The 24,172-nt window shown below is 54.9% G+C and overlaps 4 protein-coding genes across 4 annotated transcripts; 1 reads left to right on the forward strand and 3 right to left on the reverse strand.

The window, feature by feature from the left end:
• Positions 1–958: 958 nt before the first annotated feature.
• Positions 959–10,375, forward strand: NCLIV_013470 (Spermine/spermidine synthase family protein,related; the record flags this gene model as incomplete). Its single annotated transcript, XM_003881538.1, has 14 exons — positions 959–1,308; positions 1,701–2,064; positions 2,717–2,886; positions 3,626–3,696; positions 4,717–5,009; positions 5,466–5,642; positions 6,514–6,720; positions 7,098–7,191; positions 7,464–7,547; positions 7,928–8,034; positions 8,256–8,513; positions 9,022–9,078; positions 9,536–9,622; positions 10,235–10,375. 14 exons carry the CDS (start codon positions 959–961, stop codon positions 10,373–10,375), a joined length of 2,460 nt encoding a protein of 819 aa, XP_003881587.1.
• Positions 10,376–11,889: 1,514 nt separating this feature from the next.
• Positions 11,890–13,409, reverse strand: NCLIV_013480 (hypothetical protein; the record flags this gene model as incomplete). The annotated part of the gene is made up of 3 exons (XM_003881539.1): positions 11,890–12,315; positions 12,925–13,025; positions 13,181–13,409. 3 exons carry the CDS (start codon positions 13,407–13,409, stop codon positions 11,890–11,892), a joined length of 756 nt encoding a protein of 251 aa, XP_003881588.1.
• A 1,941-nt stretch (positions 13,410–15,350) lies between these two features.
• Positions 15,351–19,797, reverse strand: NCLIV_013490 (hypothetical protein; the record flags this gene model as incomplete). The annotated part of the gene is made up of 6 exons (XM_003881540.1): positions 15,351–15,771; positions 16,251–16,821; positions 16,942–17,059; positions 18,230–18,456; positions 18,793–19,441; positions 19,744–19,797. The coding sequence occupies 6 exons, from the start codon at positions 19,795–19,797 to the stop codon at positions 15,351–15,353; spliced, it is 2,040 nt and encodes a 679-aa protein (XP_003881589.1).
• Positions 19,798–21,764: 1,967 nt separating this feature from the next.
• On the reverse strand, positions 21,765–23,540 carry NCLIV_013500 (conserved hypothetical protein; the record flags this gene model as incomplete). Its single annotated transcript, XM_003881541.1, has 1 exon — positions 21,765–23,540. The coding sequence occupies one exon, from the start codon at positions 23,538–23,540 to the stop codon at positions 21,765–21,767; it is 1,776 nt and encodes a 591-aa protein (XP_003881590.1).
• Positions 23,541–24,172: the final 632 nt, after the last annotated feature.

Below are 24,172 nucleotides of genomic sequence, written 5' to 3' on the forward strand. Positions count from 1 at the left end.
GGATCAATTTCTGCAAGTCGCCCGCTCGGGCAACTCAAATCCGTGGTCAGATGTGTGCCTCGGGCTCGCTGCGCACGGCAAAAGAGATTGCAGAAGAGAGAGGCATGACAGCCGCTTTTGCGGTACGCTTACACTGGCAAGGGCGCTGCAGCCTCCGCGCGCTGTGTGACTATCTCATCTCACTTTTAGAATGCGCTTTGTCGCTGGACACACGAAATCGAGCATGCAGATGCATGAGGCGACTCGACAGGTCGAGCCAGTTTTCCTTCGCTCTCGTCCAGGGGAGCATTTATTGCTTACAGCAGAAACCCCACTTTCCCTCAAAAAAACACATAGGTGAAGCGGTCTTTTTCATTTTCCTGGACGAAGAGACGACTAACGAGGGACTCCACTCTCTCGATTGTCGATTTCGCCAAGAGCGGGATATCGACGGATGAGGCACTCGTCGAATCCTGGGTTCCGGCAACGAAATACAGAGAAACACAGCCTATTCAACACTTTGAATTCGATGTCTCGTTCATAATGCAAGAGTCGGGTTCACGCCACGAGTCGCGCAGACGCGTTACGAAGCTGTGCAAGTGTTTGAAAATTTGAGGACTTGGTGCCGATAGGCGAAACATCCGGCGTAATTTGTTTTCCCTGAAATACACGACCCCACTCTTTGTACGTGAGAGAGCGCATCTGCTTCAGTTGTTCTTTCTCCCGAATCTGCTCCATCCTCTACTTCGGACCCTTTTTGTTCGGCCCTCCCGTCTCCCCTCGCGTCTCCTGTCTCCGTGTCTCCTTCTCTCTCGAAATCTTCCAGTTTTCCCTTCTTATCAGCCTCTGTCTCTCCACCCCACTCGTTCCGTTCCCCTTTCTCTCCTCGGATTCGCTCTCCGCGTTTCCATGCTGCATTCCATTCCACCTCTCTTTCCCGTCCCCACTCCTCCCGGTCTTCCTCCCTGCGAGCTTCAAAATGAACCTCCTTCCCTCGAGCATCGAAGAATTCCGCAAGCGCTCGTACTGGAACGCCTTTTTCCGTTCCCGTGGAGACAGGGCCTTCGAGTGGTACGGCAGCTACTCCGACTATAAGGCGATTCTCGACTCCCTCGACCTGCGGGTTCCAGCGGAAAACAAAAGAGAGAAGCCCCGCGAAGAGAAAGAGAATGGCGGCGTTCACGGCGAAGCCCAAGCCGAGTCTTCGGCGGGCGCAGAGCAGGAAAACGGGGAAAGAGAGAAAGTCGAAGGCAGTCAGAAGCGCGGCGCCCGAATCCTCCACGTCGGATGCGGAAACTCCGAGCTCGCGGCAGAACTCGTGGAGGACGGGTAGGCCCGAGACGAGGAGAGTGAAAACAGAGAGAGGGGAAGAGGAAGGGAACGCGTGCGAAAACAGGCTGAGGCAGGCGGGGTGACAACTCGGTCGAGTGATGAACACTGAACACCAGAAAGCGAGAGAACGCACGCGTCGAAACGGCTGTGAGGGAAGGGGAGGAACTCAGCACACAGACACCTACAGAGGGGAAGAGAACAACGACTGCCAGGCAACACAGAAAAAGTACACGGAGGAAACGTGGTCAGCGCGAGGATGGAGGTGAACAAACGTTGTTCTTTTCTCTGGTGGCGGTCTTGCCTCCGGCCTGCGTGCCTTGCATTTTCTCTCTCTCTCCATGTGCCTTTTCACTTTTTCTCGTGCGATTCTCTTCCGATAATGCCTGCAGATACACTTCAATTGTCAACGTTGACTTTTCGCCCGTCGTCATTTCGAGCATGCGGCGACGCTTTCGCCATCTCGGACCGTCTCTTGAGTGGGAGTGTCTCGACGTTCGCGGCGGTGCGTTGGCCAAGACTTTCGGCACGGAAGCCTTCGATGTTGTGCTCGACAAGGGGTTTCTCGATGCATACATTTCGCGCGATCAGGACCACGCCTCGTCCTCGAACTGCGAGACAAGCGAGGAGAAGACAAGCAAGTGGGACTACAGAGAAGAGGCCCAGGTGTATCTCCACTCCGTGCTGAAGGTGTTGAAACCCGGAGGCGTTTACATCCTCATCACGCTCGCACAAGATTACCTAGCCAAGGAACTGGTGAGGCGCACCTGGACTTGGTCTCGGAGGAGGTTCTCAACCAGCGTTTCGTTTTGAATTGTCCCTTCAGCCTCGCTCCCCTCGCTCTTCGTGTGTCCTCCTGAATCTATATTTTCATACATCTCTCTGTGGCTTGCATATATATATATATATATATTTGGAGGTTTTTCGGGATGTCCATAACTCACCCAAAGACGTCTACATCTCTGAACAGTACATATTTGCAAACAGCTGGATGCATGCAATGAAGTGCAGACAAACGACGGCACCTGTGTTTATATATAAATGTATTCATGTAAGTGTCGAATAAGTACCGTGCAGCTGCCATGCCCCGGGCCAGGTCTCTGGCCACACACGTCTGAGCCGACTTGTGCACCCGCGTGAACTTTGCGCATGATCGGTTGAGTAAGGATCGCGAAACCGACGAATGGCGGGGCATCAGTCGCAGGGCTCCGACATTCTTTTCAAAGGTGTCCTGTACCTCTCTATAAACCTCTCTGCACGTAGATATATATATATGTAAATATGTGTATTGAATTCGATGGTGGGAGATGCGTCTGCATCTCTATGTGGATGTGGGGATCTGCATTCGCTAATCTTGCACACGTTTGCGTCTTTCACTTCGCATTTTGCATGTATCTGGCCTTCCTAGGTACGGAGCCTGCATGCCGCTCCTCTCGCCAACGTCAAAATCTATCCGCTGTCTCACCAGTCGTCTGCGCCATCGTCTCCGCTTCCGTATCTTCTCGCATTCACGAAAAGATGTTTCTCGGCCTCAGAGGAGTCCGCTCCAGCGTCTCGGCCTGTCAAAGGACAAGCTCCGTAAGTCGCGACTCGCGGGCGGTGCGCACATGAACCTCGCCCCCTCGACGCCCGCAGCCTTGGCTGTATGTACACCCTAAGGAAGACGGCCCTGAGAACGATCGGTGTCCGAACCCGAAAAGACTGGGGAAAAAGAGTGCATCTTGCGCGTGGCGCCGACATGTCCCAGGGCTTCAAACAGAAGAAACGCTGTGAATAGGCTGGACAAAAGTTACAGGGAAACCACCTGCTCTGCGTTTTTTTTCGCTGGACGCCCTCGACCAGACACAGGGAAAAAAACAATGCGGGTTCTCTGTGTTAGGGCGTATCTTCCGGTCGCTGCTGCGTCGGTGTCCCGTTCACAGCACAACGCGCTGTCCTTCTCATCTGCGTGTTTGGTTCCGAGGATACACACTGGCTATCGTGGAACCGTCTCGCCACTCTGTCTCTCCTAAAAAGACGCGTCCCCTAGCTCCGAAGCGCGTTGTTTTCTCGGGTCGCTGGCGTTCGCTTATATTCGGTGTTTTCGTGGACGTTGGCGTCGCTCTTCGGGGAGGGGCCACTTCGTGCTTGCGCGGCGGGGCTGGCTGGGCACTGGTACGTGTCCGCGCGGCCTAGGGGAAGTTTCAAGATGTTTCCTTGCTGCATGCGGTTTCCCGCGGGTCTCGCTCACGCTGTGCAGACACCGTGGCGCCTGACAGAACCAAAGGTCCGGCGTTTCACCTCGTGCTCCTCGCCTTTTGCGCCGCTCCTCTCTCAGGCTCGCGTGCACAGTCGTCGCCAAGAGTCTCGGCACCGCGAACGAGACGTTCGCCATCTGGGAGTTGCCGAGTAAGACGGAGACCCTCGGAACTTGTGATGAATCGGCCTCACAGCATTTATAGTTTTATATCCTTGTGCATTTCTATGTATATGTATATGTATATTTATGTTCATATATATGTATATATATATATATATATATTTGTATTTCAGTGTTTCCAGCCTTTCTGCGTCCAGCGTGTCTCGGGTGCAAAGCGAGAGCTGCATACACGGGCACTCCTTCGTCATCCGCCTCGGTTTCTGCCTTTTTCACTCTCCGTGGTGTCGCGCCTGGTCACACACAACTGCATGTGAACCCTCTGCAAAAACAATAGGAAACCTCTCGGTATTTTCCGGTGTCTGCGCGTGGGGGGCGTGTTGTGTACTCGCGCCGAGATCTGTGGGTTCTGTATGTCGCTCTTTCTGTACGTAGTTGCGCGCCTTCGAGGATGTGTGGATCCGCACCTATTTTCGTAGGCACGTCTCGGTGCACTCGCCCCCTTTCCATCTGTATAAAGCCATCTACGTTCGGTCTAGCTCTCTAGCAGAATGCGTCTATACGTATTTGTGAATATATCTATATCTATATCTATCTATATATCTCTATATATGCATATATATATATATATATATATATAGATAGAGATGTAGTTTCCATCTTTTGTAACAACTTTCGTGTCATCTCCACCGGTCTCCTGTCTGACCTCGTGCGTCCTTTGCCCTTCCACGGTGACAGTTTCAGTTACCACACCATGTCGCATGCGACTCGCACTGCGACTCGACCCCCTTTTTTTCTCGTCATTGTTTCCCTTGGGGGTGTTGCGTTTCCTGCTGAGCAGTCCAGCATGCATTTAGGCGGCCGCGCATGCGTAGCGCATTTGTTCAGCGAAGATCTCGGAGAGGCTCGTGGCCCACGGTCGCCTTTCTCTCAGATTCCAAGATATCCCTGTAGATGGGCGGGGGGCGTGTTCGGTTCACTTAAAGGCTGCTTCACCCGCATGCACGTTCTCCCGTTTCTCGCGGTTGCCGTCTGCTTCCATTTTGCTTCAGAACGGATCGTGGCCATCAACAAATGGAGATTTTTCCAGTCGGCGATTCACCACTACCAGCCTGGGTCTCGCAGCACGGTGTCTGTACACCGGCAGAAGCAAGGGGACGACGGCGCCGCGTATTCCATCGCAGTCTACGATCGCGTTTCCCAGGAGACCGTCGAGGAGAAAAAGAAGAAAAACGGAAAAAAAGCCGACAAGAAGCGCGCAACTTTGCACCAAACTGCGGCGCTCCTGGTCCCTCTCGGGCAGGAGTGCTCGTGGCTGTATGCAACACCTGAGGGAAATGAAGAGGTAAAACAGATTAGACCCACGAAAAACAACGAGCGACGACCCACCGGCGCGACTCAACAAATGCTTTGGGTTTCCGGATCAAACGTTCACATGCATCTACGCACATCGTAAACATATAGATATGCACATATATGCACATAGCATGTGTTCAGCTACATGCATATACACATTTAAATATACACACATGGTGATATATATATATATATATATATATACATACATACATACATACATACATACATCCTTTTACGTGGTTACGGGCACGGCAACACAGAGGGCCCGTATTGACTGCGAGAGAAAACTGTGGCCGCGCCGCTTCGTTGATGGACGTTTTTAGCTCTTCTGGGTTTTTTTGTGCGACACGGACATCCCTCTGCGCCTCCCCGTCGTCTGTGCGTGGGTATCTCGCTGGGGACTCCGAGGAGCGAGGCGGCGTGCATGCGTTTTTGTCTTCAGCTGGCGTGCCAAGCCGGCGTCTCTCGCTTGCTCGTGGTCACAGCGGGCGTGGACAATCTGCATGCGTCCGCCTCGGGTCGAGACGGGCCGTGCATCGGTGGGCAAAAAGCGTCGGTATTCGAGGCCATGAAGGAGGAGCTCGCGCCCTACTTGGCCGATCTCGCGCTCCCCGGAGGCGTAAGACGAATGCACAGCCCAGACTCTCTGACTTCACGCACACGTGCCGACAGGAATGCATGTCTCCACAGTCAGGCTGCGGACTTACCTATCCATATATATATATATATATGTATTTGTACAGTGGAAGACATACACGTTCATATACCTACATATATGTATATGTATATGTGTATGTATTACATATACATATGTGTAGGGTCCTGGGTCGAGAGGGGGGAAGGAGTGCATGTCTTGAGAGAATGCTGGCTGGAGCCGGGTATGTCAGTGACGCTGCGTCTTCTCCTAGGGGCTGCGGTGTACGTCCACTGGTTTGGCAGGTGTGCCGGAGGAGTCCATCGTCAGCACTCCGCAGAAAAAGGGAACAGTTGATTTGTTCAAATCCAAGTCGAGGGAAACGGAAATCCCTGGACACTCAACGGGCCTCCGCCGGAGACCCCGACGAAGAGAAGCTGTCGAGCGTGATCTCGGCGACCACACGCAAATAAAAATACACACACACACGTATATATATATATATATATGTATATATGTATATATATGTATATGTATATATGTATATATATGTATATGTATATGTATATATGGTGTAAACGTGGAAAACTCTCTTTATATGTGTGCGTTTAGAGAGAACGCCACGTGCACGAATGCGTGGAAATGCATCTGGATATAGAGAGACAGAGCGTCAGGCATTTAGGGTGAGGTGCGTCGCTGCGTCTGCCTGGGCGGGTTTTGGGAAGCGGACTGTTTTCCACGTGGCTGTTTTTATCTCGAAGGGGCAAAGACGTTCGGCTTCGCCCTCGAGTGTCTGGACAGCCGAGACAGGGCCGGTGGGGACGTCGCGCTCGACTACGCTTTCTGTCTTTCTCAGGGGGACATTCCCGTCTTGGTCGTGAGCGAGGAGACGTCGGTGCATGCGGAACTCGCGTGCGTGCGCTCGCCGTTTGCTGGCTGGGTGCTCGTGCGCGACGTGGACTGCGAAGAGGATGCGGAGAGCGGCGCGGGCGAGCACAGCTCCTGCGTGCTCCGCCAAATGATCTTCTCGTGCAATCCCCAAGCTGTCCAGTCGGAGGTTAAGGTGAGGCGTTGACGCGAAGAAAGAACGCCCGCCAATCTGCGAGAGAACCAGCGCTGACGGTCGGCCGGCAGACCCACAGATGTGCCACGAACGCTAGGGAGGCGAGACAGTCTTTGTTCCTGCGCACGGGAACGCCTCACAGGCACGCTGCTGGACGCGTGCCCCAAACGCTTCCTTCACTTCTGTGCGGAAAAAAGTGCGCGCGCGCGCGGATCGACACCGCGAAGACACCAGTGGGCCATGTCGCGGTCGCCTCTCCTCCGTGCCGAGTCTGTGTGTCAAATAGCCGCTTTTTGTCGTGTCGTCGGTTCTCGCGGAAGCGTTGCCCCAGCTCGTGCTCGCGAGGGAGCGTCTCTCCGTGTGCTCGTGCTGTGCAGGTGCGTCTTCCCGCCGGAGACAGCCAGGCGCCTCAGTCGCCGGAATTCCTTTTTTGCCAGTCGACATGTGCCTACCATCTCGCCATCGCAGCGGGTGAGTGGAACCGCCTCACCGGCTTGAGGCGCAAACCCCGCCCGGCGCTGTCCCTCCCGACTCGAGGCGCGTCGCGGAGGAAAGGGACTTCTCGTCGCCTCTGTGTTTGGGGTGGAAGCGAACGGATCGGCCTCAGTAAAAAGGAAGAAAGTTCGAGTCTCGGCGCACCCCGTCCGGCGTAGATTTGAGAAGCCGGCGTTGGTATTAAAACTGCACGACTGTCCTTTTCGCTTAGGACGTTTTCGCTCGCGCGCATGTTTGCCTTTCCGCAGCCTTCGCCCTTTTGCCCGACGAGGCACTTCGGTGGGACTCCCTTGCGGAGCAACGTCCTCTCACTGCGACGCTCCTGGGGCTTGGTAAGTTGAAGACGCGCGAAAAGCGAGAAGGCGAGTTAGCGCTGGAGAGACGGGAAACCACAGGCACAGGCAAATTCACACGGGTATAAAAGGAGACGAGAAGGATAAAAAAGCGAGTATCCCACCCTGAGAGACACAAGAGAGAAGGGACGACGAAACGGCCCCAAGACCCCACAGAAAAGGCGGGCTCGCGAGCGGTTGCTGGCGAGTTGACAGGAACTCCGCGACCAAGGCCTCGCCTCCTCTCTTGCAAGTTGGTCTGCCTCTTTTCTCAGCCCCCTTTTGTCTCGTGAGCGTCGCTGTACCAGTTGGTATCTGTGTGGAGTTTGCGTCCACGTGTCTCTGTACCGCGTTTCCACGTGTGTCCCTTTGTGTCTCAGGTGGAGGCGTCCTCGCACGTCTTTTGTCTTGTTTGTTCGGCGCGTACTTTGACATGCGCTTGGTGTGCGTCGACTTGGATCCCGTCGTCGTCCAGCTTGCCACGCAGGTGCGGCGCACGCGAGAAAAAGACACGCACAGCGAAGGAGCTTCCGCGTGCAGCTCTGTCGGCCTTCTGTTCTCGCCGGGTTTCCGCCCCTCTGCTGTCTCTCCTTTCCGTTTCTGCCTTTGCTTTACCTCTGCGCGGCTGACGCGAGTGGCGTGTGAGGCGACGCCCCTTCCAGGGCTCCGCAGGAACTCGGGGTGTTTCGTTGCTGTGTCCTTTCGCAGTTTTTTGGGTTCCAGGCCTCGCCGCCTGCAGTCAGTGCGGTCGTGGACGACGCGCTCTCCTTCGTCGGGGGACTCGAGACGAGTTCGCAAGACGTTTTGATTGTCGATATCAACAACGCGTCTTCGTCCTCCTCGCTCACATGCCCGTCGGAGGCGATGCTGCAGCAGAGCGTCTTGGAGACCATGCAGGCGAAGTTGAAGCCTGGCGGCCTTCTCCTCTTCAACCTTCTCTCTCGCTGTCCACACACGAAGGCGCAAGTGAGCGGGCGGGAAACAAGGGGCGGCGCGCGTGAGAAGACGGGCGCGAACTCGAGCGAACTTGAGTGCGCTTGAAAGAAGTCGAAATGAGACGCTGCCGATACCTTCGTGCACGTGTGCAACTCGGCCACAGGCAGGAGAGGGGAGAGAGAGCGGAGAGGGAAGAATAGGAAAGTGAGGAAGAGAGAGACAAGCGAGGGAAGGGTCGGAAGGGAGTGAAGAAGCCTACAGCTGGAACGACGTGAGCGGTGAGAAGGAGATGAGTAGCATCACATATCTCTGAAGGAAAGGGTACAGGAGACAGCAGGTAATTCGGTTCACGGTAGTGGCAAGGCCGCGGAAGCGAGGGAATAATGAAGGGGAGCCAAAGACCGACAGATGCGCGAAGACAAGCTGAGGCCAACGCGAGAAGGAAACGAGATGAAGCAGAGATGGAACCGAGAGGCGCGCAGAAGAAACGTCCAGAAACGAACACACAGGAAACAATGTTTTTTGCTGCTCTCTGCAGATCCTCGAGCGCCTAACTGCCCTCTTCCCTTTCGTATCCGCTTTCTCCATGCCAGCTGTAAGTCGCCGTTTTTCCTCTCCGGGGAGTTTTCTGCACCACCCTTCTCCATCTCGTCTCCTCTCTGGCCCCTTTCCCTGTTCATCCTTCTCTCCGTCTTGTTCTTCTCTCTCGCCTGTCTCTCTGCTCGTCCTTGTCTCCGTCTTGTTCTTCTCTCTCACCTCTCTCCTTGTTCGTCCTCTCTTCCGAGTCGTCTCTCTTTCTTCCTCTCGCTGCATGCGCCTTCGTCGCCGCGAACCTCTCCACGAGGACTCCCAACAGAGACGGATATAGAGGCACTGATTGTCATTGGTTTTTCTCTTTCGCCTCGAGAGTTTTTTCCCGTGTGCCCCACGGATATCGATTCGCTGTGAGGGTCTCGGACGCGTGCGTTGTAGGGTTCCATGAAAGCGATTTGGTGACTTCCCTTTAGTCGCTGTGGTATTCGTTTGTAGCCGTTCTGGTATTCTTGCCTCAGGATGTAAACGAACTGATCGTCTGCGGCTCAACCCCCGCCTCGGACGTCTCCACCTCCGAAGATCTGCAGTCCCGTCTGCACATCCTGGTGAGATTCGTCCGTGCCTAGTAACGATAATGACGCTCGCTCGCCCTCGCTCTTTTTCTCTCCATCTCTCTCTCCTCCTCCCTCTCGTCACGTTCTCTCTCTGTCGATCTCCTTTCGTCTCTTTCTCTTCATCTCGTTCTCTCTCTCTCGATTCGGCTCGTTCTCTCCATCTCGTTCTCTCTCTGTCGATTCGGCTCGTTCTCTCCATCTCGTTCTCTCTCTGTCGATTCGGCTCGTTCTCTCCATCTCGTTCTCTCTCTCTCGATACGGCTCGTTCTCTCCATCTCGTTCTCTCTCTGTCGATTCGGCTCGTTCTCTCCATCTCGTTCTCTCTCTCGATTAGTCTCTTTCTCCAGTTTTTTTTGTTTTGCTGTCTCCGTCTCTTTCTCTCGCTCCATCTCGTTCTCTCTACGAAGCGCAAGGCCTTCACTTGTGCCTGCTTCTGTTCCCTTCCCTGCCTGCTGAAACGTGCACTGACCCTTTCGGCCCAGAGTGCGGCGAAGATACCTGGAGGTTTCTGGTCTTTTTTTCGGGTTTCCGTCTCTCTTTTGCGCGCGCTCGCCTTCGCGCACGCTGGTTCGCTCCTTGTGCTTCTCCCCTCGCTTCGTCCAGTTCTCAGGCGTTGGGGAAAGTCTTTCGCCTTCTGTCAGCATGGAGGCTCGGAAACTCGCGCAGGACGCGGCCAGTTGGGTGCGCTGGAGTTCCCGATGGAAACGCCTCAGCGCGGGGAAACGCGAGGACCCAGCAGCGTGAACCAGGGCATGCGCCGCGTTTTTCGCAGAGAGCGAGAAGCCCAAGAGAGATCACGAGCTGAGAGAGAACGCGCGAGGTGGCGAGCGAATAAACGAGGGAACAGCGACAGCACCTCGAGACGGAATCAAGGCAGTTTCGTCCCGCCGGACAGCACGGGACGACTCGCGCTCAGACCACGCAGAGGCGCCTCGCGACGGAAGGGAGGATTCCACGGCGGTTCCCTTTTTTTGCCTGTGGATGCGCTTCCCGCCTCCACTCTTGGGGTGGTGTGTCTGAGTGCCGCGCAAACAAACGAGGGGTATAAGAAGCCGGTGTGTTTCTCCGATTTTTGGAACTGCGGGGTTTGCGAGTTTCTCTGAGGACGGTTGTTCTCGCTGCTCGGATGGCGCCTCTCGGAGTTTGTCGGTGTACGAAGAGTTCTTCGGAAAACTTTTAAAAGTCTTGTTTGTCTAGCCGCTTCGCGACGCAAGGAACGTGGAAGAGAGGAAACATGTGGACACGGCGGCGGGCTACCCGAAACGCGGGAGATAAGTACAGGAACAACACGAAGAAGATCATTCGTGAGAGACGGCGGAGTACGTCTCGAAGCACCAGTAAAAGGACCAGCGTTTCAGTTGAGGCCGAGAGGGTTTTCAGCACGCAGAAACAGCGTGAGTGCGAGAGACGAGCCGCCTGAAAAAGGCGCTACCTCTCTGTGAAAATCTGTGAAAACACACGCGACTGGTGGAGAACGAAATTCGGGTGTCATGTTCTAAAAGAGGTAACTGCAAGAGCCGAGACGGGGTCACGCGCCACTGCACGTAGAGAGGCTGCAGCGTAGATACACTGCTCCCCCGGCCTCCAGCCCAAATGCTCGAGCATCTGAGCCTTAGAAAAAACATTGAAGTCCACGGGTGAACGACATCGCACCGCCCCTTTCGTGACACAGGCAAGCTACGGCCTCTCTACACATATAAGAGGCCTGGAGCTCGCCTCGTCTCTCCGCATTCCAGAGCTTACGTTCGGCCTCGTCCTCGTCTCTCGGCCGAGGTTCCTTAGTTTCTCGCGCGTCGCGCCTTTTACTTCTCTCCGACTTGCCTCTCCGGTTCTCGGCTACTGGCACATGCAGAGACATTCGGCGACGTGCTTCGCCTGTCTCCGAACACGCCGCTTTGTTTTCACCTAAACCCCCCCCCGTCCCCGTCCCCGTCCCTCCTTTCCTTCCTCTTCAAATCCCTACCCGCACATTCATCTGTGAACATACGTAATACGCTGCCTAGGAATAGGGTAAATGTGTTCACACGTCTCCACGTGTGCATGTAGCTGTATGCGCCTACCACACTTCTTCATGTTTAAATAATGAGAAAGACACACAAACTTGAGGAAGCAGAGACTCTGTTCAGCCCTCCTGAGCATCTGCAGTGCGCGACGCCGACTCCGCGGGTGTGTCGCGATCCATCGGCATCTCCCCCCCAAAAAAAACCCATGAATTGGTCTCTGTACCTCGACGCAATGCGTCGCCTGCGCGTGCAGGATCACGCTTCTGCCGGGGGTTCCTTCGCTTCTTCCTTTGTGTCCTCGGCGCGTGTATCGGGTTTTGGTGTCTCCGGAAGGGCATCTGTCGTCGCGGGCGTGTCCTGGAGATCTGCATTGACTGCAGGGGTCGCTGGAAAGGCGCGTTTCGGAGGAAACCTTTCTTGTACAGAACCCGGCGTCTTGCCGTTTTGTCGCGAGTTTGCACTGCGTAGACGGTTGTTCCCTCGGGCGTCGTGCAAGATGAACCAGGCGTAGAAAGGGTGGATGGGTTTGCCGGTGTCGGTGAAGAGATGCGCAGGCCCTCGGTGGAAGCAGACGAGGAGAAACGCGATGAGAGCGGTGAGCGCTGTGAAGGCTCCAACCACCAGCCCAGCGATGCCGTTGTAGCCGAGATTGGCAAACAGGCAGACGGCCGCGTGCCAAAACTGCAGGGACACACAGGCGACACACGAAAAAAGTAGCGAGGAAGGGCGAGAGGAAACCGTCTTTTCTTGAAACGCGGGGCGGCGCCACACCCGGGCAAGGCGAAAGGCACCGGAGGGAGGCAGCCGAAGACCGAGGGCGGCGAAGACGAGCCGACAGCGACCGAAAAAAGGCGAGAAAACGGACACGGAAGCCACGGACGCGAGAGGGCGAACCGGCAGCATAAAACGGAGACGGCGAGCAGCAGGCTCCAGGGTGAGGAGGCAGATAAACGGCCGGAGAGAAAGAGAAGACGCGCAGGGAGGGGAAAAAACAGGAGAAGAAACCCTCGAACAGGCCCCTCAGGGGCGACACGGAAGAAACGAAGAGAGGTGGGGACGTAAACCGGCAGCGAGACTGCGGGAACGCCGGGAAAACGAGAGGACCCAGGATTGCTCACATGACCTGCGAGAGACGGACTACCGGGCTGTCTTTGTGAGTATTTCGTGCAATGCCGCCCTGGGCTGTTTGAGACAGCTGGAAGCGGAGAGACGAGGAACGGCGAGAGCGCAGGGAAGGTCGAGACGAAACAGACACAGGAGGGAAAGAACCGAGTTTCGTGTCCGCCTTACCCCGAACCGACACCAGTTGCTGGTGAAGACTGGCATTTGGAACCGTTCAGTGTGCATGAGGAGAGACATCATTCCCATGATGAAGGGTGTCCAAGCGTCCCCTACGAGACAGAAGAAAGATGCAGAAGACAAGAAAGGAATGTCATCAACGAGAGCAACCTGCCGCAGTTCTGTGCACCTCTTCCTCCCCTCCGGAGTTTCTGCTCTTCCCTCTTGTGCTCCTGTTTCCACATTTTCCCGTTTTTCTTCGACTTACAAAAGACCTCGGAGTCAAGAGAAAATAAGCCTTTCCGCCACCCCCGCGCATTCACATCGTTGAAGAAGTCGCGTTTGTCGTAGTCGAGCGACGCGCTCAAATCGAAGCAGTGCATGACCCAGAGGACGAGAGTAAACGTCCCCGAAACGACGCCCATCCACTTGCCTGTCGAAACCAGGCCGGCAACGACATTCTCTCCCGAACGCGGAGGCTCCTCCGAAGTTTCCATTTTCTCCAAACGTGAGAAAGCGACAAAGGAAGAACGAGCACGTCTCCCTCCTGCGACAGCTACCTGTACAGCTCGCCGCAGTGTGCAGGAGGGAAGTGGGAAAGAACCACGAGAAACAGACGCCTGTAGAAGAGTGAGTGGAAGCAGGCGGAAACGTACGACACAGACGAGTTTCTCGGTTGACAAGAACTGTGCTTTTCGGAACAAACGGAGAAGTCAGGAGGCTGGTGTGTGAGTTCAGGGTTCAAGTGCCGGAGAAAAATGAGAGAGTAAACACCCTTCCGTCGATGTTTGTGTGGCTCCTCGGAAGGAGGCTGTCCCCGCCAACGACGGGGGTAATGCGAGCGGCACAGCGGACGAGAAAATCCCGCGAATCCCTCTAAAACCCCTCCATCTCTCTCCCTCGCCGAGGACCTTCGTCAATTCCTTCTCTTTTCCAGTTTCCGCCGCTCCTTGCAACTCATGGCCTGAGAATCGGCGCGAAAAGACGAGAAGGGCCGCCCAGAGACACGGCCACTAAGTAAGTCAAGTTGAGGGTGTGAAGCAGACACGAAAGCAGAAAGAGGCAAGACGTGCGGCGATCCCACGAGAGCGTGGACAAATCTCTCTTTCCGGTGGAGACATCTGCCTGCCCAGCCACTCGTTCTCTACCGGGAGTTGACAGTTCCGGGTTTTTTCCGACGGGAACAGCGACCGGGGCTTCCCGCGGGGGACACAACACACCCTTTCCGCTAGATGTGAAGAAAAGGGGAACCGGAAACAAAGAGTTGACGCAGCAAGAGGCCGAGAAAGTTTTCTCGTGCACGTTTTCCGGCGTTTCGGCTCTCGCGACCCCGGCAACGAGCGATACAAGCATCGATTGAGCGAATCGCGGTTCGAAACGTCACCGGGAGCGCGCCTAGAAACACGGCTGCATGCTTCAGGCAAACGGACGAACCAACAGTCGTGAATCTTTTAGAATTGTAAATGTAGTCGCAGGGAAGAAACCTGTGTTAGAACGCGATTTGAAATGCGGCCACGACAATGACAAGGCGTCTGGAGGAACTCGCGGGATTTCCGCGGAGGGAGCGTGAAGCCTTGGTTCGGCAAGGACGCTCGAAACAGAAACGCGGAACCTACCCGTGGAAAAGTAAGAGCCAGGAACCAAGACCAGGACGGGAAATGGACGTGGAGATTCTCTTTTAGTAAAGGTTGTGGCGTTGACGAGGTCGCTGAAACGTTTTGTGCTCAGTCCAGAAGCAGGGTAGTCCACGTACCGTGTTAGCAGGACTTCTGACTCTGCGGCCTGGTGACCTTTAGCAAGGATAGGGCGCGTGGTCGCTATGGAATAGGGAAACCGAAATATAAACGGGAGGACCTTCGGTTTTTTCGCAGAGAATCCCCCTTTTGACTTTATGCCTTACAGCCGCCAGACCCGCCGGGGAGAAACCGGGGAACTGCACTCCGGTGTACATACACCCCACCAGCCAGGACACGCCGGTCAAGGCAAGAAACGCTGAAATCCGGAATGATCACTGGATCTTTGGTCCTTTGCACACCCGGCAAAGAGCTCTCTCCACTCGTTTGGCGTCGGCATGAATTTGCCTGCGCCGCATATCTCGCAAAAAAAACGCGACTTGAGCAAACCAGCCTGGCAGAGCGAGTTCTGCACGTGTTCTCGAGAGAACTGGCCGGTAGCCTAGGGAAACGAAGGCACTAGAGGGTGAATCCTTCGCAAGAAACTGGCGTCTGACTAGTGGCTTCGCTGCGCGCTGCGGTTCTAACAGTCTGAGAATCTAAACAGAGACAGGGTACGCGAAGATGTCCTGGCATCGATTCTGTTCCTTTTGCCCTCGGGAGCTTCCGACGTTTTCTCGGGTCTTCCCGCGGTAGCATCAGCGGAAACGAAAACTTTTCTCATCGCAAATACAGAGCGGGAAAAGGATACTGGCCACTGACTCGTCAAATAGGCACAGCAGCCAAAATATCATCCAGGTCCACATCGCCCTCTTCGTGTTCTCCGGGTAAAGAACTGTGCTGCCCATCACTCGTGGGTCTCCCCGTTTCTCTATTCTGTCTGTTTTTTTGTGCGTCTTCCTCGGCTCGACCTCCTGCATTGTCCACTCCTGCCTCCAATTTTTCATGCCTGTGCCGCTGCGCGCTTTCTTCCCCCCGAGATTCGCCTTCTTCGGGCCACGCGTCATCGGCGCCTTCAAGGGAAACTCGGGCCAGGTCTTCAAGGGCCTCCGGCAGGCCATGAAGATGGGGAGGAAAGGCGACGCGAGAGGAACGAAAGCCTCGACAATCTGGATCGTAACACTTCTGGTAAAAACAGCCCTTCTCTGGGAGAAGAACGAGCGAAACGGCGTTCGATTTGTGAGGCCTGCAAACCCGGCGCGCGACGCAAAACCACAGAAAGCCATCCCTATGACAGCTCGGTTCTCGTACGACTCAGACGTCACACATATGCCGGAAAAGAGGATGCTAACCACTGCGGGCATGTACAAACGTCAAGAGGCCGACCAACCTACACAAACTGGGACTCCCCAGGATTGTTTTGTTACACCGAGGCTTCATAGATATCCAGGGAAAGTCTCGGCTCTCCGGCAGCTCCTCTGCTAACGTGTACAGGGGCAAAAACACGACGAAAGGAGGAACGAGAGCGCGAAGGACCCATATGGATGTGGACGTGTAGAAATGCAGCCGCGTGCATGCGTGCATGCATGCATATTCACGTATATGTACGGATATAAGAGAGATGTATGCATGCATTCTATAAAGGGAGGACCAGCACGTCCTTCCCCTGAGGTGCGAGGGTGTCTCCCTGAGGAACGTAAAACAGAACTCTCCGTGGAAACGCACCTGCCTATGCGCTCGCAGAAACGATTGCCTCTGAGAGTCACGACGGCCGTTTGGGTGGAGGTGAAGAACAGGCACGACGCGACTTCTGTGTGCACCTCTCTAGCCAGCCTCTCTTCTTCTCGCTCTCGCAGCAAATCGACGACGTCGCTCCCACTAAGCTTCCAACCAAGTTTCCCGTGGCCGTCGTCCCCTCGCCTGTCGCTGAGCCTTCGGGTCTTTCTGGGCATACCGGAAGACGCGGCGGACGTGTGCGAATGAAAATCGCTCTCTGCTGAGAGAAGCGTTTGAGGCACACGAGAGTTCGGCAGGCACCCGACCGCCAGCCAAGCCGAGGAGGCGTACACGGAAGACGAAGAACCATGACGCCCTGCCTGGGAATTTTCGTCTCCAGCATGTTCTCGCTCTTCGGCTCTCTTGCGGTGTCTGTACGCGTCAAGCTTCCCATCCCACGCGTGCACAGCATAGCGTATGAGTTCCCCTAGATAGCACGGGCGTCTCTCGCACTTTGCCTTCTCAATTTCGTTTTCGGTCTCGCCTCCTCGACGCAGAATCCGCAAGTTCGCGGTAAAGGCTGAAAACGCCGAATTCGACGCGAGACGGTCCGAGGATCGAGACGTGGCAGACTCGCCGGAACCCTCGAGAAAACGTGCAGCTTCTGACAAAGCTTGCCTCACGACTCCAGTGTACGTACACTGCCCCTCCTGGCGGGGATGGAAGACAGGCAGAGACGGCGGGACGAGAGAAACGAGCGAACGCAGCAGAGACACGCGTTCGTCATCGCTCAAAGGGAATTCGTTGGCTGAACTCACCTGAAGGGGAACAAAAAAAATGCAGTGACAAAGACGCCGACACGAGTTCCTTAAGGGGCAAAGAATCCGGCGCGAGGCTAACACAGTATTTTCCGCTTGTTCCACCGCTTGCTCGCAGTTCTCAAGACACGCAGCACACGTGTTAGCATGCAGCCGTTTGGTGTCTCTTCATGAACCATCTTTTGTAGCCCGAAACGCGCGTGGGTTGAGACTCTCGCAGTGCTGGTCCCTGTCGCGGAAAACGCGCGCAGTGCCTACCTCCAGAAATGCGTGCTTTTGGAATTTGCTAGAGTGAAGGAGACGGAAGCAACGGTTGCGGGAGTACACCGAGACATCGATGATGCTGGAGCGCTCGCCATCTGGAGATACTCTCGGGAAAAGCTGAAGCAGGGATTGAAAGGATGGAAGCTCTTCTCGTTCTCCGTCCTCGTCCCTCGCTTCGACGTCCACCGGGGGGATTCCCCTCGCGTCACACACTCGCGTCCCTAGAGGTGTATCGTGCTGTTCTGCAGCGTTCGGCCGCTCCACTCTCTTGTCGCCGCTGTCTTCTGGTTGGAAACTGAATGCGTCCGTGTCATACTCGCCTTCCTGCATGCAAGCTGTCGACGCCTCTGCACGACCTGAGTCGTCGTCTCTCCGCGCGGTTGCATTTCGCTTATCCACCTTCTGCACCCGGCAGTTGGCAGAGGCGGCAGGTCTCGCTTCGCTCGCCTGTTCACGTTGCGAATTCGGATCGCCCTCCGCGTGCGCCTTCCCCTCCCCTTCTCGGTTTCTTCCACGTTTTGCCTCTTCTCCCCTTTGCGTACTTCCTCTTTGTGCTCTGTCGCGTGCCCGATGGAGTTCTTCCATTAGAAAAGTAATGAACAGGTCGACAAAGCGACCGGCGTGACGCGTGTCTATGAACGCTGTTGATAGAGGTGTAGAGACTGCTGGAAAGGCAACGAAAGAGGGCGACCGGCTCCAGGGACTGTTTGGTGAATGTGAGGGGTTTTGGATGTCGTCGAAAGCCGAAAAGAAGTCTTCGTCGAACTCCTCGGGCGACTGCCACGACTCTCCGAAGCCAGGTGGTGTCTCTGCTGAACCGCCAGTGGACGCCTTCACAAACGAAGGATCCTCGCGATTGGAATTTTCACCCGTTTCTGCCTTAGTCTCTCCCCGCAGCGGACTTACGTTCTGATCTCGTTCGTTTCCGTCTTCCGCAGTAGCCTGCATTTGCTTGTTTTCTTTCTGCTCGTCTCGACCGTCACCCGAGTGGCCCGCTCCCCCCGCAGCAGCAGCGACAGAGCAACACGCGGAAGACGCGGAAACAGAGGTACGGAAGGAGGCAGCGGAGGGCGCCAAGGAAAAACACGCAGAGCACGAAGCAGGGGAGGAGGAGGAAGCAGAGGAGGGAGAAGCTAAAGAAGAACAGGAGAAAGACGAAGGAAGAGAGCAAGATGAGGAAGACGAACAAGGTGAAGAAGGAAGCGAAGGGAAAGTGTGCGCGGAGAGTGAAGACAATGGCGAGCCGTGCATTCTTTCGATTGTTTCTTCATGTGAGTCCTGGCAACTCAGGGCACGGGAGAGAGCTTCACCTTCTGCGTCTTCGGCTCGGACTTGATCTTTCTCGCTGACAGATTGTTCGGATTCTGACCGACAGGCAGTTTGTCGCCGACGCATCCTATGCAGACTGCCTGCTTCTCGCTCCATCCAGGACACCGGCTGTGTCTGTTCCGTCTTGGTATCTCTCGCACCATGTCTTTCCTCCTTTTCTTCGACTCCCCCGTCGGCGTCTTGTCCCTCTTCGGCGTCCTGTCCCTCTTCGGCGTCTCGTCCCTCTTCGGCGTCTCGTCCCTCTTTGTCCTCTTTTTCCATTTCCTTCTCTTCCAGCTCGCCTCGTACGCTGTATTGTTCCTCCCTGACGAGCCAGAGGGCGTGTGCGTCATGGCGGTATGTGAACTTTCCGTGTGCGGGTTCTCGACCTCGAATGGCCTTGACAATCAGGTGTCTCGACAGCTTGTCGTGAGTGGACGAATCGAGGTCAACAATATCGCTGTTTTGGAGGGGAAACGAGAAGCGGTCCCTGAGGAACTTTGCCAGCAAGCGTTTCAACAGCGCCACAGCTTCCTCGCCGTTTATCTCTGGGTTGAGGGCTTTGGAAAATTCGATGTCGAAATAAAGCCAACACGGCCGGTCTTCCATTAACACCTCGTACAAATGGCGATTCGGCATCTCCGACCGGACCATCTTCAGATAGCCGCCAACAAAGTCTCTGTAGGAGGCGACGACGTACCGGCGGACGCCCTTTTCGGCAATTTCTTGCGCGAAAAGCCCAAACAAGTGTTTGTGGTCTTCCGGCAGGGTACGCAGCACTGCGAGGGCGGCATCTTGCTTCCGGAAAACCTGCACAGGAAATCGTGGAAAAGCGGGAAGTTCCGCGTCCGATCCCGCCGAAAGGTTGTCCGCCTGCAGAACGACGGAATCTGCCGTTTCCCATACTGGCTGTCGGGGGTCGTCCAGCGTGTCCGCCGCTGGTGTCCATACACCCGCAGCCCGCGGCAAAAGACAAGTTCCCTGTTGGTCTGAAGTCTCAGATCTGCCGGGGAACAAAGCCCTCGTCCCTCTTGCTGGCTCTGGGAGATTCTCTTTATTAGCAGGATGCTGACATGTGCCACCGCCATCTCCTGGGGGGCACCGGGGCTTACCGCCAACCAGCGGTTGAAGAGCGTGCGCGACTTTTCCCCAGAATTTGTCTGCATCCAGAGGGAAAAGATCTCGTTTAAGGTTAGGGTGGCCGCGTGGCCGGGGATTCCGCCATTCTTGGCTTTCTGTCGGTTCAGAAAAGGATGAAAAACCCGAAGGCCGGGACGTACCGTAGAAGAGGCTGGACGGGATTGGGGCTGCCAAGAAAGCAGATCCGAGGGGAGCTCGTTTTGTGGAACTGTCCATGTCCAGAGTGAGAAAATCGGGTATGGGCAAGTGCGCAGGAGAAAATCCCCAGATACGCTCCACGTCGTCGTATGCCTAGCAACAGTTCTGCTTGACGCTGAACTAGAGATAAACCCGATCCGGGGGCTAGAACTCAGACAATCAGAAGAGACAGGGAAAGGAGGGCGACGAATACTGCAGACCGCCGGAGTTCTGCCCAAAAATGCCGCGCGAATGAAGGGGCTCCGTAGTCGGCGCTGGAATAGGTCCGAGCGAAAACTCTTACCGGTGTGCCAGAAGGGAGGGGAAAAGGCGCCAGCTGGACGGTTGGCAAATCGCAATCCGGGGAACGGGTTGTGGCTTTTTGTAAGAGGCAAAGCGAGAGACCGCGGAAAAAAGATTCGAAATCAGAAAGGGGCAACAGCACTCTCCTCAGAAGCAGGAAAACTGGAGAGATGCCTCGGGACAGGAATTCGTTCCCGTTTTCCAGGCGGAAGCCCGCATACCCGTACCACCACACGTGTCTTGTCACGAAGCAACCGAGATCGGCGACGGAGCAGTCGCACACGCACACGAGCGTGTGCTGCTGTCTTGTCAATGCCCGAGCGACGAAAGGCAATTGATCCACAATTTGCCCTCTCAGAGGGTTCTTCATGGCAAACATAAATGAAGGATTCGCCTTACCAGCTGGGCATTTTCGGGAACGTACCAGTTCGGTCCCGTTTCGGCAGCTCTAGCAGCCCGCCACTACTACGCAGTGTCGATACCCCTGCCGACTGTTCTTGTGATTGTTAAATTTATCTGGCGCATGTGCAAAGGGAAGTGCTTAAATTTATCTGTCGCATGTGCAAAGGGAAGTGCCCCCCAACTTATTAGCAGTTGTGCTACGAGGTCCAGCTGCATCCCCGAGACGATGTGGCTCTTTAAAAATCGCGAGGCATATGCACACGATGTCTGCCGGTAGACTTGGACGGTTCATGGTCTCGACGAGGTTTATGGTATAAACGTCCGATTCAGAGGACTCAGTTATTTTGTGTTAATACATATTGAGGATGCGGAAGTCGTGTTCCCAAAGACTGACGCAGTCTTCTCGTTCCCTTTACCCCGAAGTCTTTCTGTATGGTGATGTGTACCTAGCGAGAGCTGACTCGATGAGAAGACTTGGATTAACACTGCTGGATGTGTATCGCAAACAGCACCACACCTCAGCTCACTTTGCAACCACAGGGCTGAAGCATGGATTTTGTTCAGTGTCCACTGCAGAAAAGTATCCGAAATGGAGCAAAAGTGACTTTTTTGGCGACAGCATGCTTCCTGATACAAGGCTCGTGCTTTCGTTGTAAATTAAATCACAGAACCTGGCCGCCCCCTGTACTCAGGCGCAGGTTTCGCGTGAGTAGCAAACTTTAGACAAAAGTTGTCATGGCATAGCTTGGCGTTTTCCAGATGACCTCGCTGGAAGGGACACGCCAATGGGGTTTTTATCCCCGGTTGCTCAATGCAGAAAGACTGGGGCTTTCGTAGTCCCCGAGAGAAAAACGCAGTTCGATTGACACAACGTGTTTGTGGCGACAAAGTTGCAAACAAAAAATGCATCGAAGGGAGTCAGCCACCGGTTAGGCGAAAAGCCTATACAGTCGGGCTGGTCTCGAGAAGGCAGGAACTTGTAGTGTTGGTGGAGGGCGCAGGCATATTGTAAGGTAATCATAGTCTACGTCTCGAAAGACCATTATTACTCGCGACGAAGGTGCGCAGTCTACTGAGCGTAGCCAATTTCCCCTCATCAAGCAAAGAGACTCTATAGACTTATCCCAGGGCCGCTTGTGCCGGTGGCACTGTTCCGCGATACCAACTGGATCTCCTGGTGATACTCACAAGGAATAAAAAGCGGCTCAGACTGCACCGCGTCGAGCTGAACGGAAAACCATCCAGGTGCCATTGTCAGCTGGGCTGCGGAAGTCCGTAGTTGAAATTGGGCAAACCCTTCGTTGAGGCAAGCGACCATAAGTTCTAGAGCGGCCGTCATGCTTTCTGTGCGTGGGTGCCACAGCCGGCGCTTTAAAATCGCGAGGGGCAGGCGAATACTGCTTCGAGAGCGAATTGCGGAGTGAACAGTTGCGACCTGTACGTCATCAGAACGTGCCTCGCTTTGTTGCTGAACCTGGCCGAGATCGTGCCACTGTGGACACAAGCGAACGTCGCTTGCGTCAACTTCTGCATCGGCCTCCGGGACGCATGCAGTTGAATTGGAGAACTGGAGGTAACTCGGAAAAGGAACGCTGTGAGGAGATGCGGGAGGTGCCGAGAGAGGATGTCCAAACGTTTGGGCGAGACGACCGGAATGTTGCTCGGTAGCTGTTTCCTGAGTCGGTGCAAGATTCTCCTGAAAGCCAGTGCCCGACTCTCCTCGATTCGGGATACCCATAACGCTTCTCCCGGGACTCAAAGCATCGAGCATGTCTTGCACGAGCAACGGGTTTTCCAGAAGTTCGTCACCCGAACCCCAACCGTGGACTTCCCATCCTGTGTGCGAAGTATCAGCTGCGAGGACTTCTCGGGCGCCGCGATTGATGGCGACACCATTCACTCTGGAGGGATGTAGTTGCCTGCCTGGGATATACGAGGGCATTCCCCAGAATTCAGGCGGGATACCGTCGCCCTCCTGCACTGGGAGATGGCCTGCGCCTTCGTTGCTGGAAGGGTTGGGGAACTGCGGAGAGAGGCGCGGCTGTCTGACTGGGTGCATCTGTTTCTGGGCGTTCATGACGGATTCGAAAAGGTCATGATGTCTTGACCTGACAGATTCTGTCGACAGACGTCGACGACGATACAGTCCAGGAGGGAAAATTGTAGGTTCTGCTGTACTGCCAGGAGCCTCTGAAGGAACAAACGCAACTGTTGCTTCAAGACCAGTTTGGTAATGTGCCCAGGGGGAGGCCTTTGTCCGATTGCTTGATGGCTGTTCATCTGGCGCTGTCCCATGAATCCCGCGCTCTGTTCTGGCTGCTGTCTGTGCAGTTTTCGACTCTGTACGCTTCACTTGCGTTTGCGCCACCGAACGTGCCTTGGGAGAGGGGCGAAAGAAGAGGGAAAATTCAGCGATCTCAGCGTGCAATGGCAGCAACAGAGGGTTGGAAATTTCCAGTCTCACTTGAAGCCCGTCAAGGAAAATCTCAAGGTGCTCGCTTGCGGCTGGAGAACCAATGCGTAAAGGCTGTGTGAACCGTATATCGGTAAAGCGCAAAGGTTTTCCATGCTTAGCAAAGCTGTAAAAGTCCAAAATCGCGACGGCGAAAGCCGCAGCTCCTGCAGCCAATACGACAAGGATGGCCGTGAAGCAACACGCCAAAAGGCTCCGTAAGGTTGGCTTTTGGGGCCGTCTGTGCTCCACCTTCACAGTGTTTCTGGTCTTACCAGAAGCCTGGGAGTCGTTCGTGAGGCTGAGGCGACTGCAGCTGAAGGGCCTGTCCGTTTCGGAAAAGGTCACTGCGCTACTGCTTTCTAATGGCACAGATTCGGCCCTTCCCGCAGTAGCAACTTGCCGAGCTGCGTGAGCGGCATGGTGTTCTGCCATGATTTAAGCCAAGCAAAAGAGGGGAACTTCTCAGATGACCGAAAAGACTTGGTCAGGACGTCTCGACAACCGTGTACACAACCGGTCGAGTGCAGCTTCGTCCTTTGACAGCGCCAAATACTCCATTAATATCCGAACACTTGCACAGAGCCTGTTCTACTCGGACGACTACCACGAATAGTCATCTTGAGTTGGGTCAATTATTGATGATAGGATTCGTCTCTACCGGGAATCCAAAGATCGCTCCCAAGTAGGCAGAATGCCAAAACGTATGGCCGCGATTTCGTCTCCGAAGAGCACAATACACAGAAACCCAAGACAAACAGATAACGAACAACAATCAAAAAACAGACCGTGTGCAGAAAAATGCTTAAGGATGCCTAACGGAAACAAAGCCGCACCCTTGGCCCAGGCAGTTGGCATCGCGAACGGGCATGTTCGATCTGTGAACGGTTTTGAAACGCGCAGTGAAGCTGACGCCGGCCGCTTTTCTCCGGTCTGTTGCGGTGCAATTATGATGCAACAAAGGATTCGTCAGGACAAGTCCGAGATGCAGGCATTATGTTGCCTTACTGATTTGTGCTTTGCCATTTGCATCTCTTCGATACTATACTATGCCCTCGTACGGGAAG

This window comes from Neospora caninum, chromosome V, assembly GCF_000208865.1.
Source record: "Neospora caninum Liverpool complete genome, chromosome V".
Classification (NCBI taxonomy): domain Eukaryota; phylum Apicomplexa; class Conoidasida; order Eucoccidiorida; family Sarcocystidae; genus Neospora; species Neospora caninum.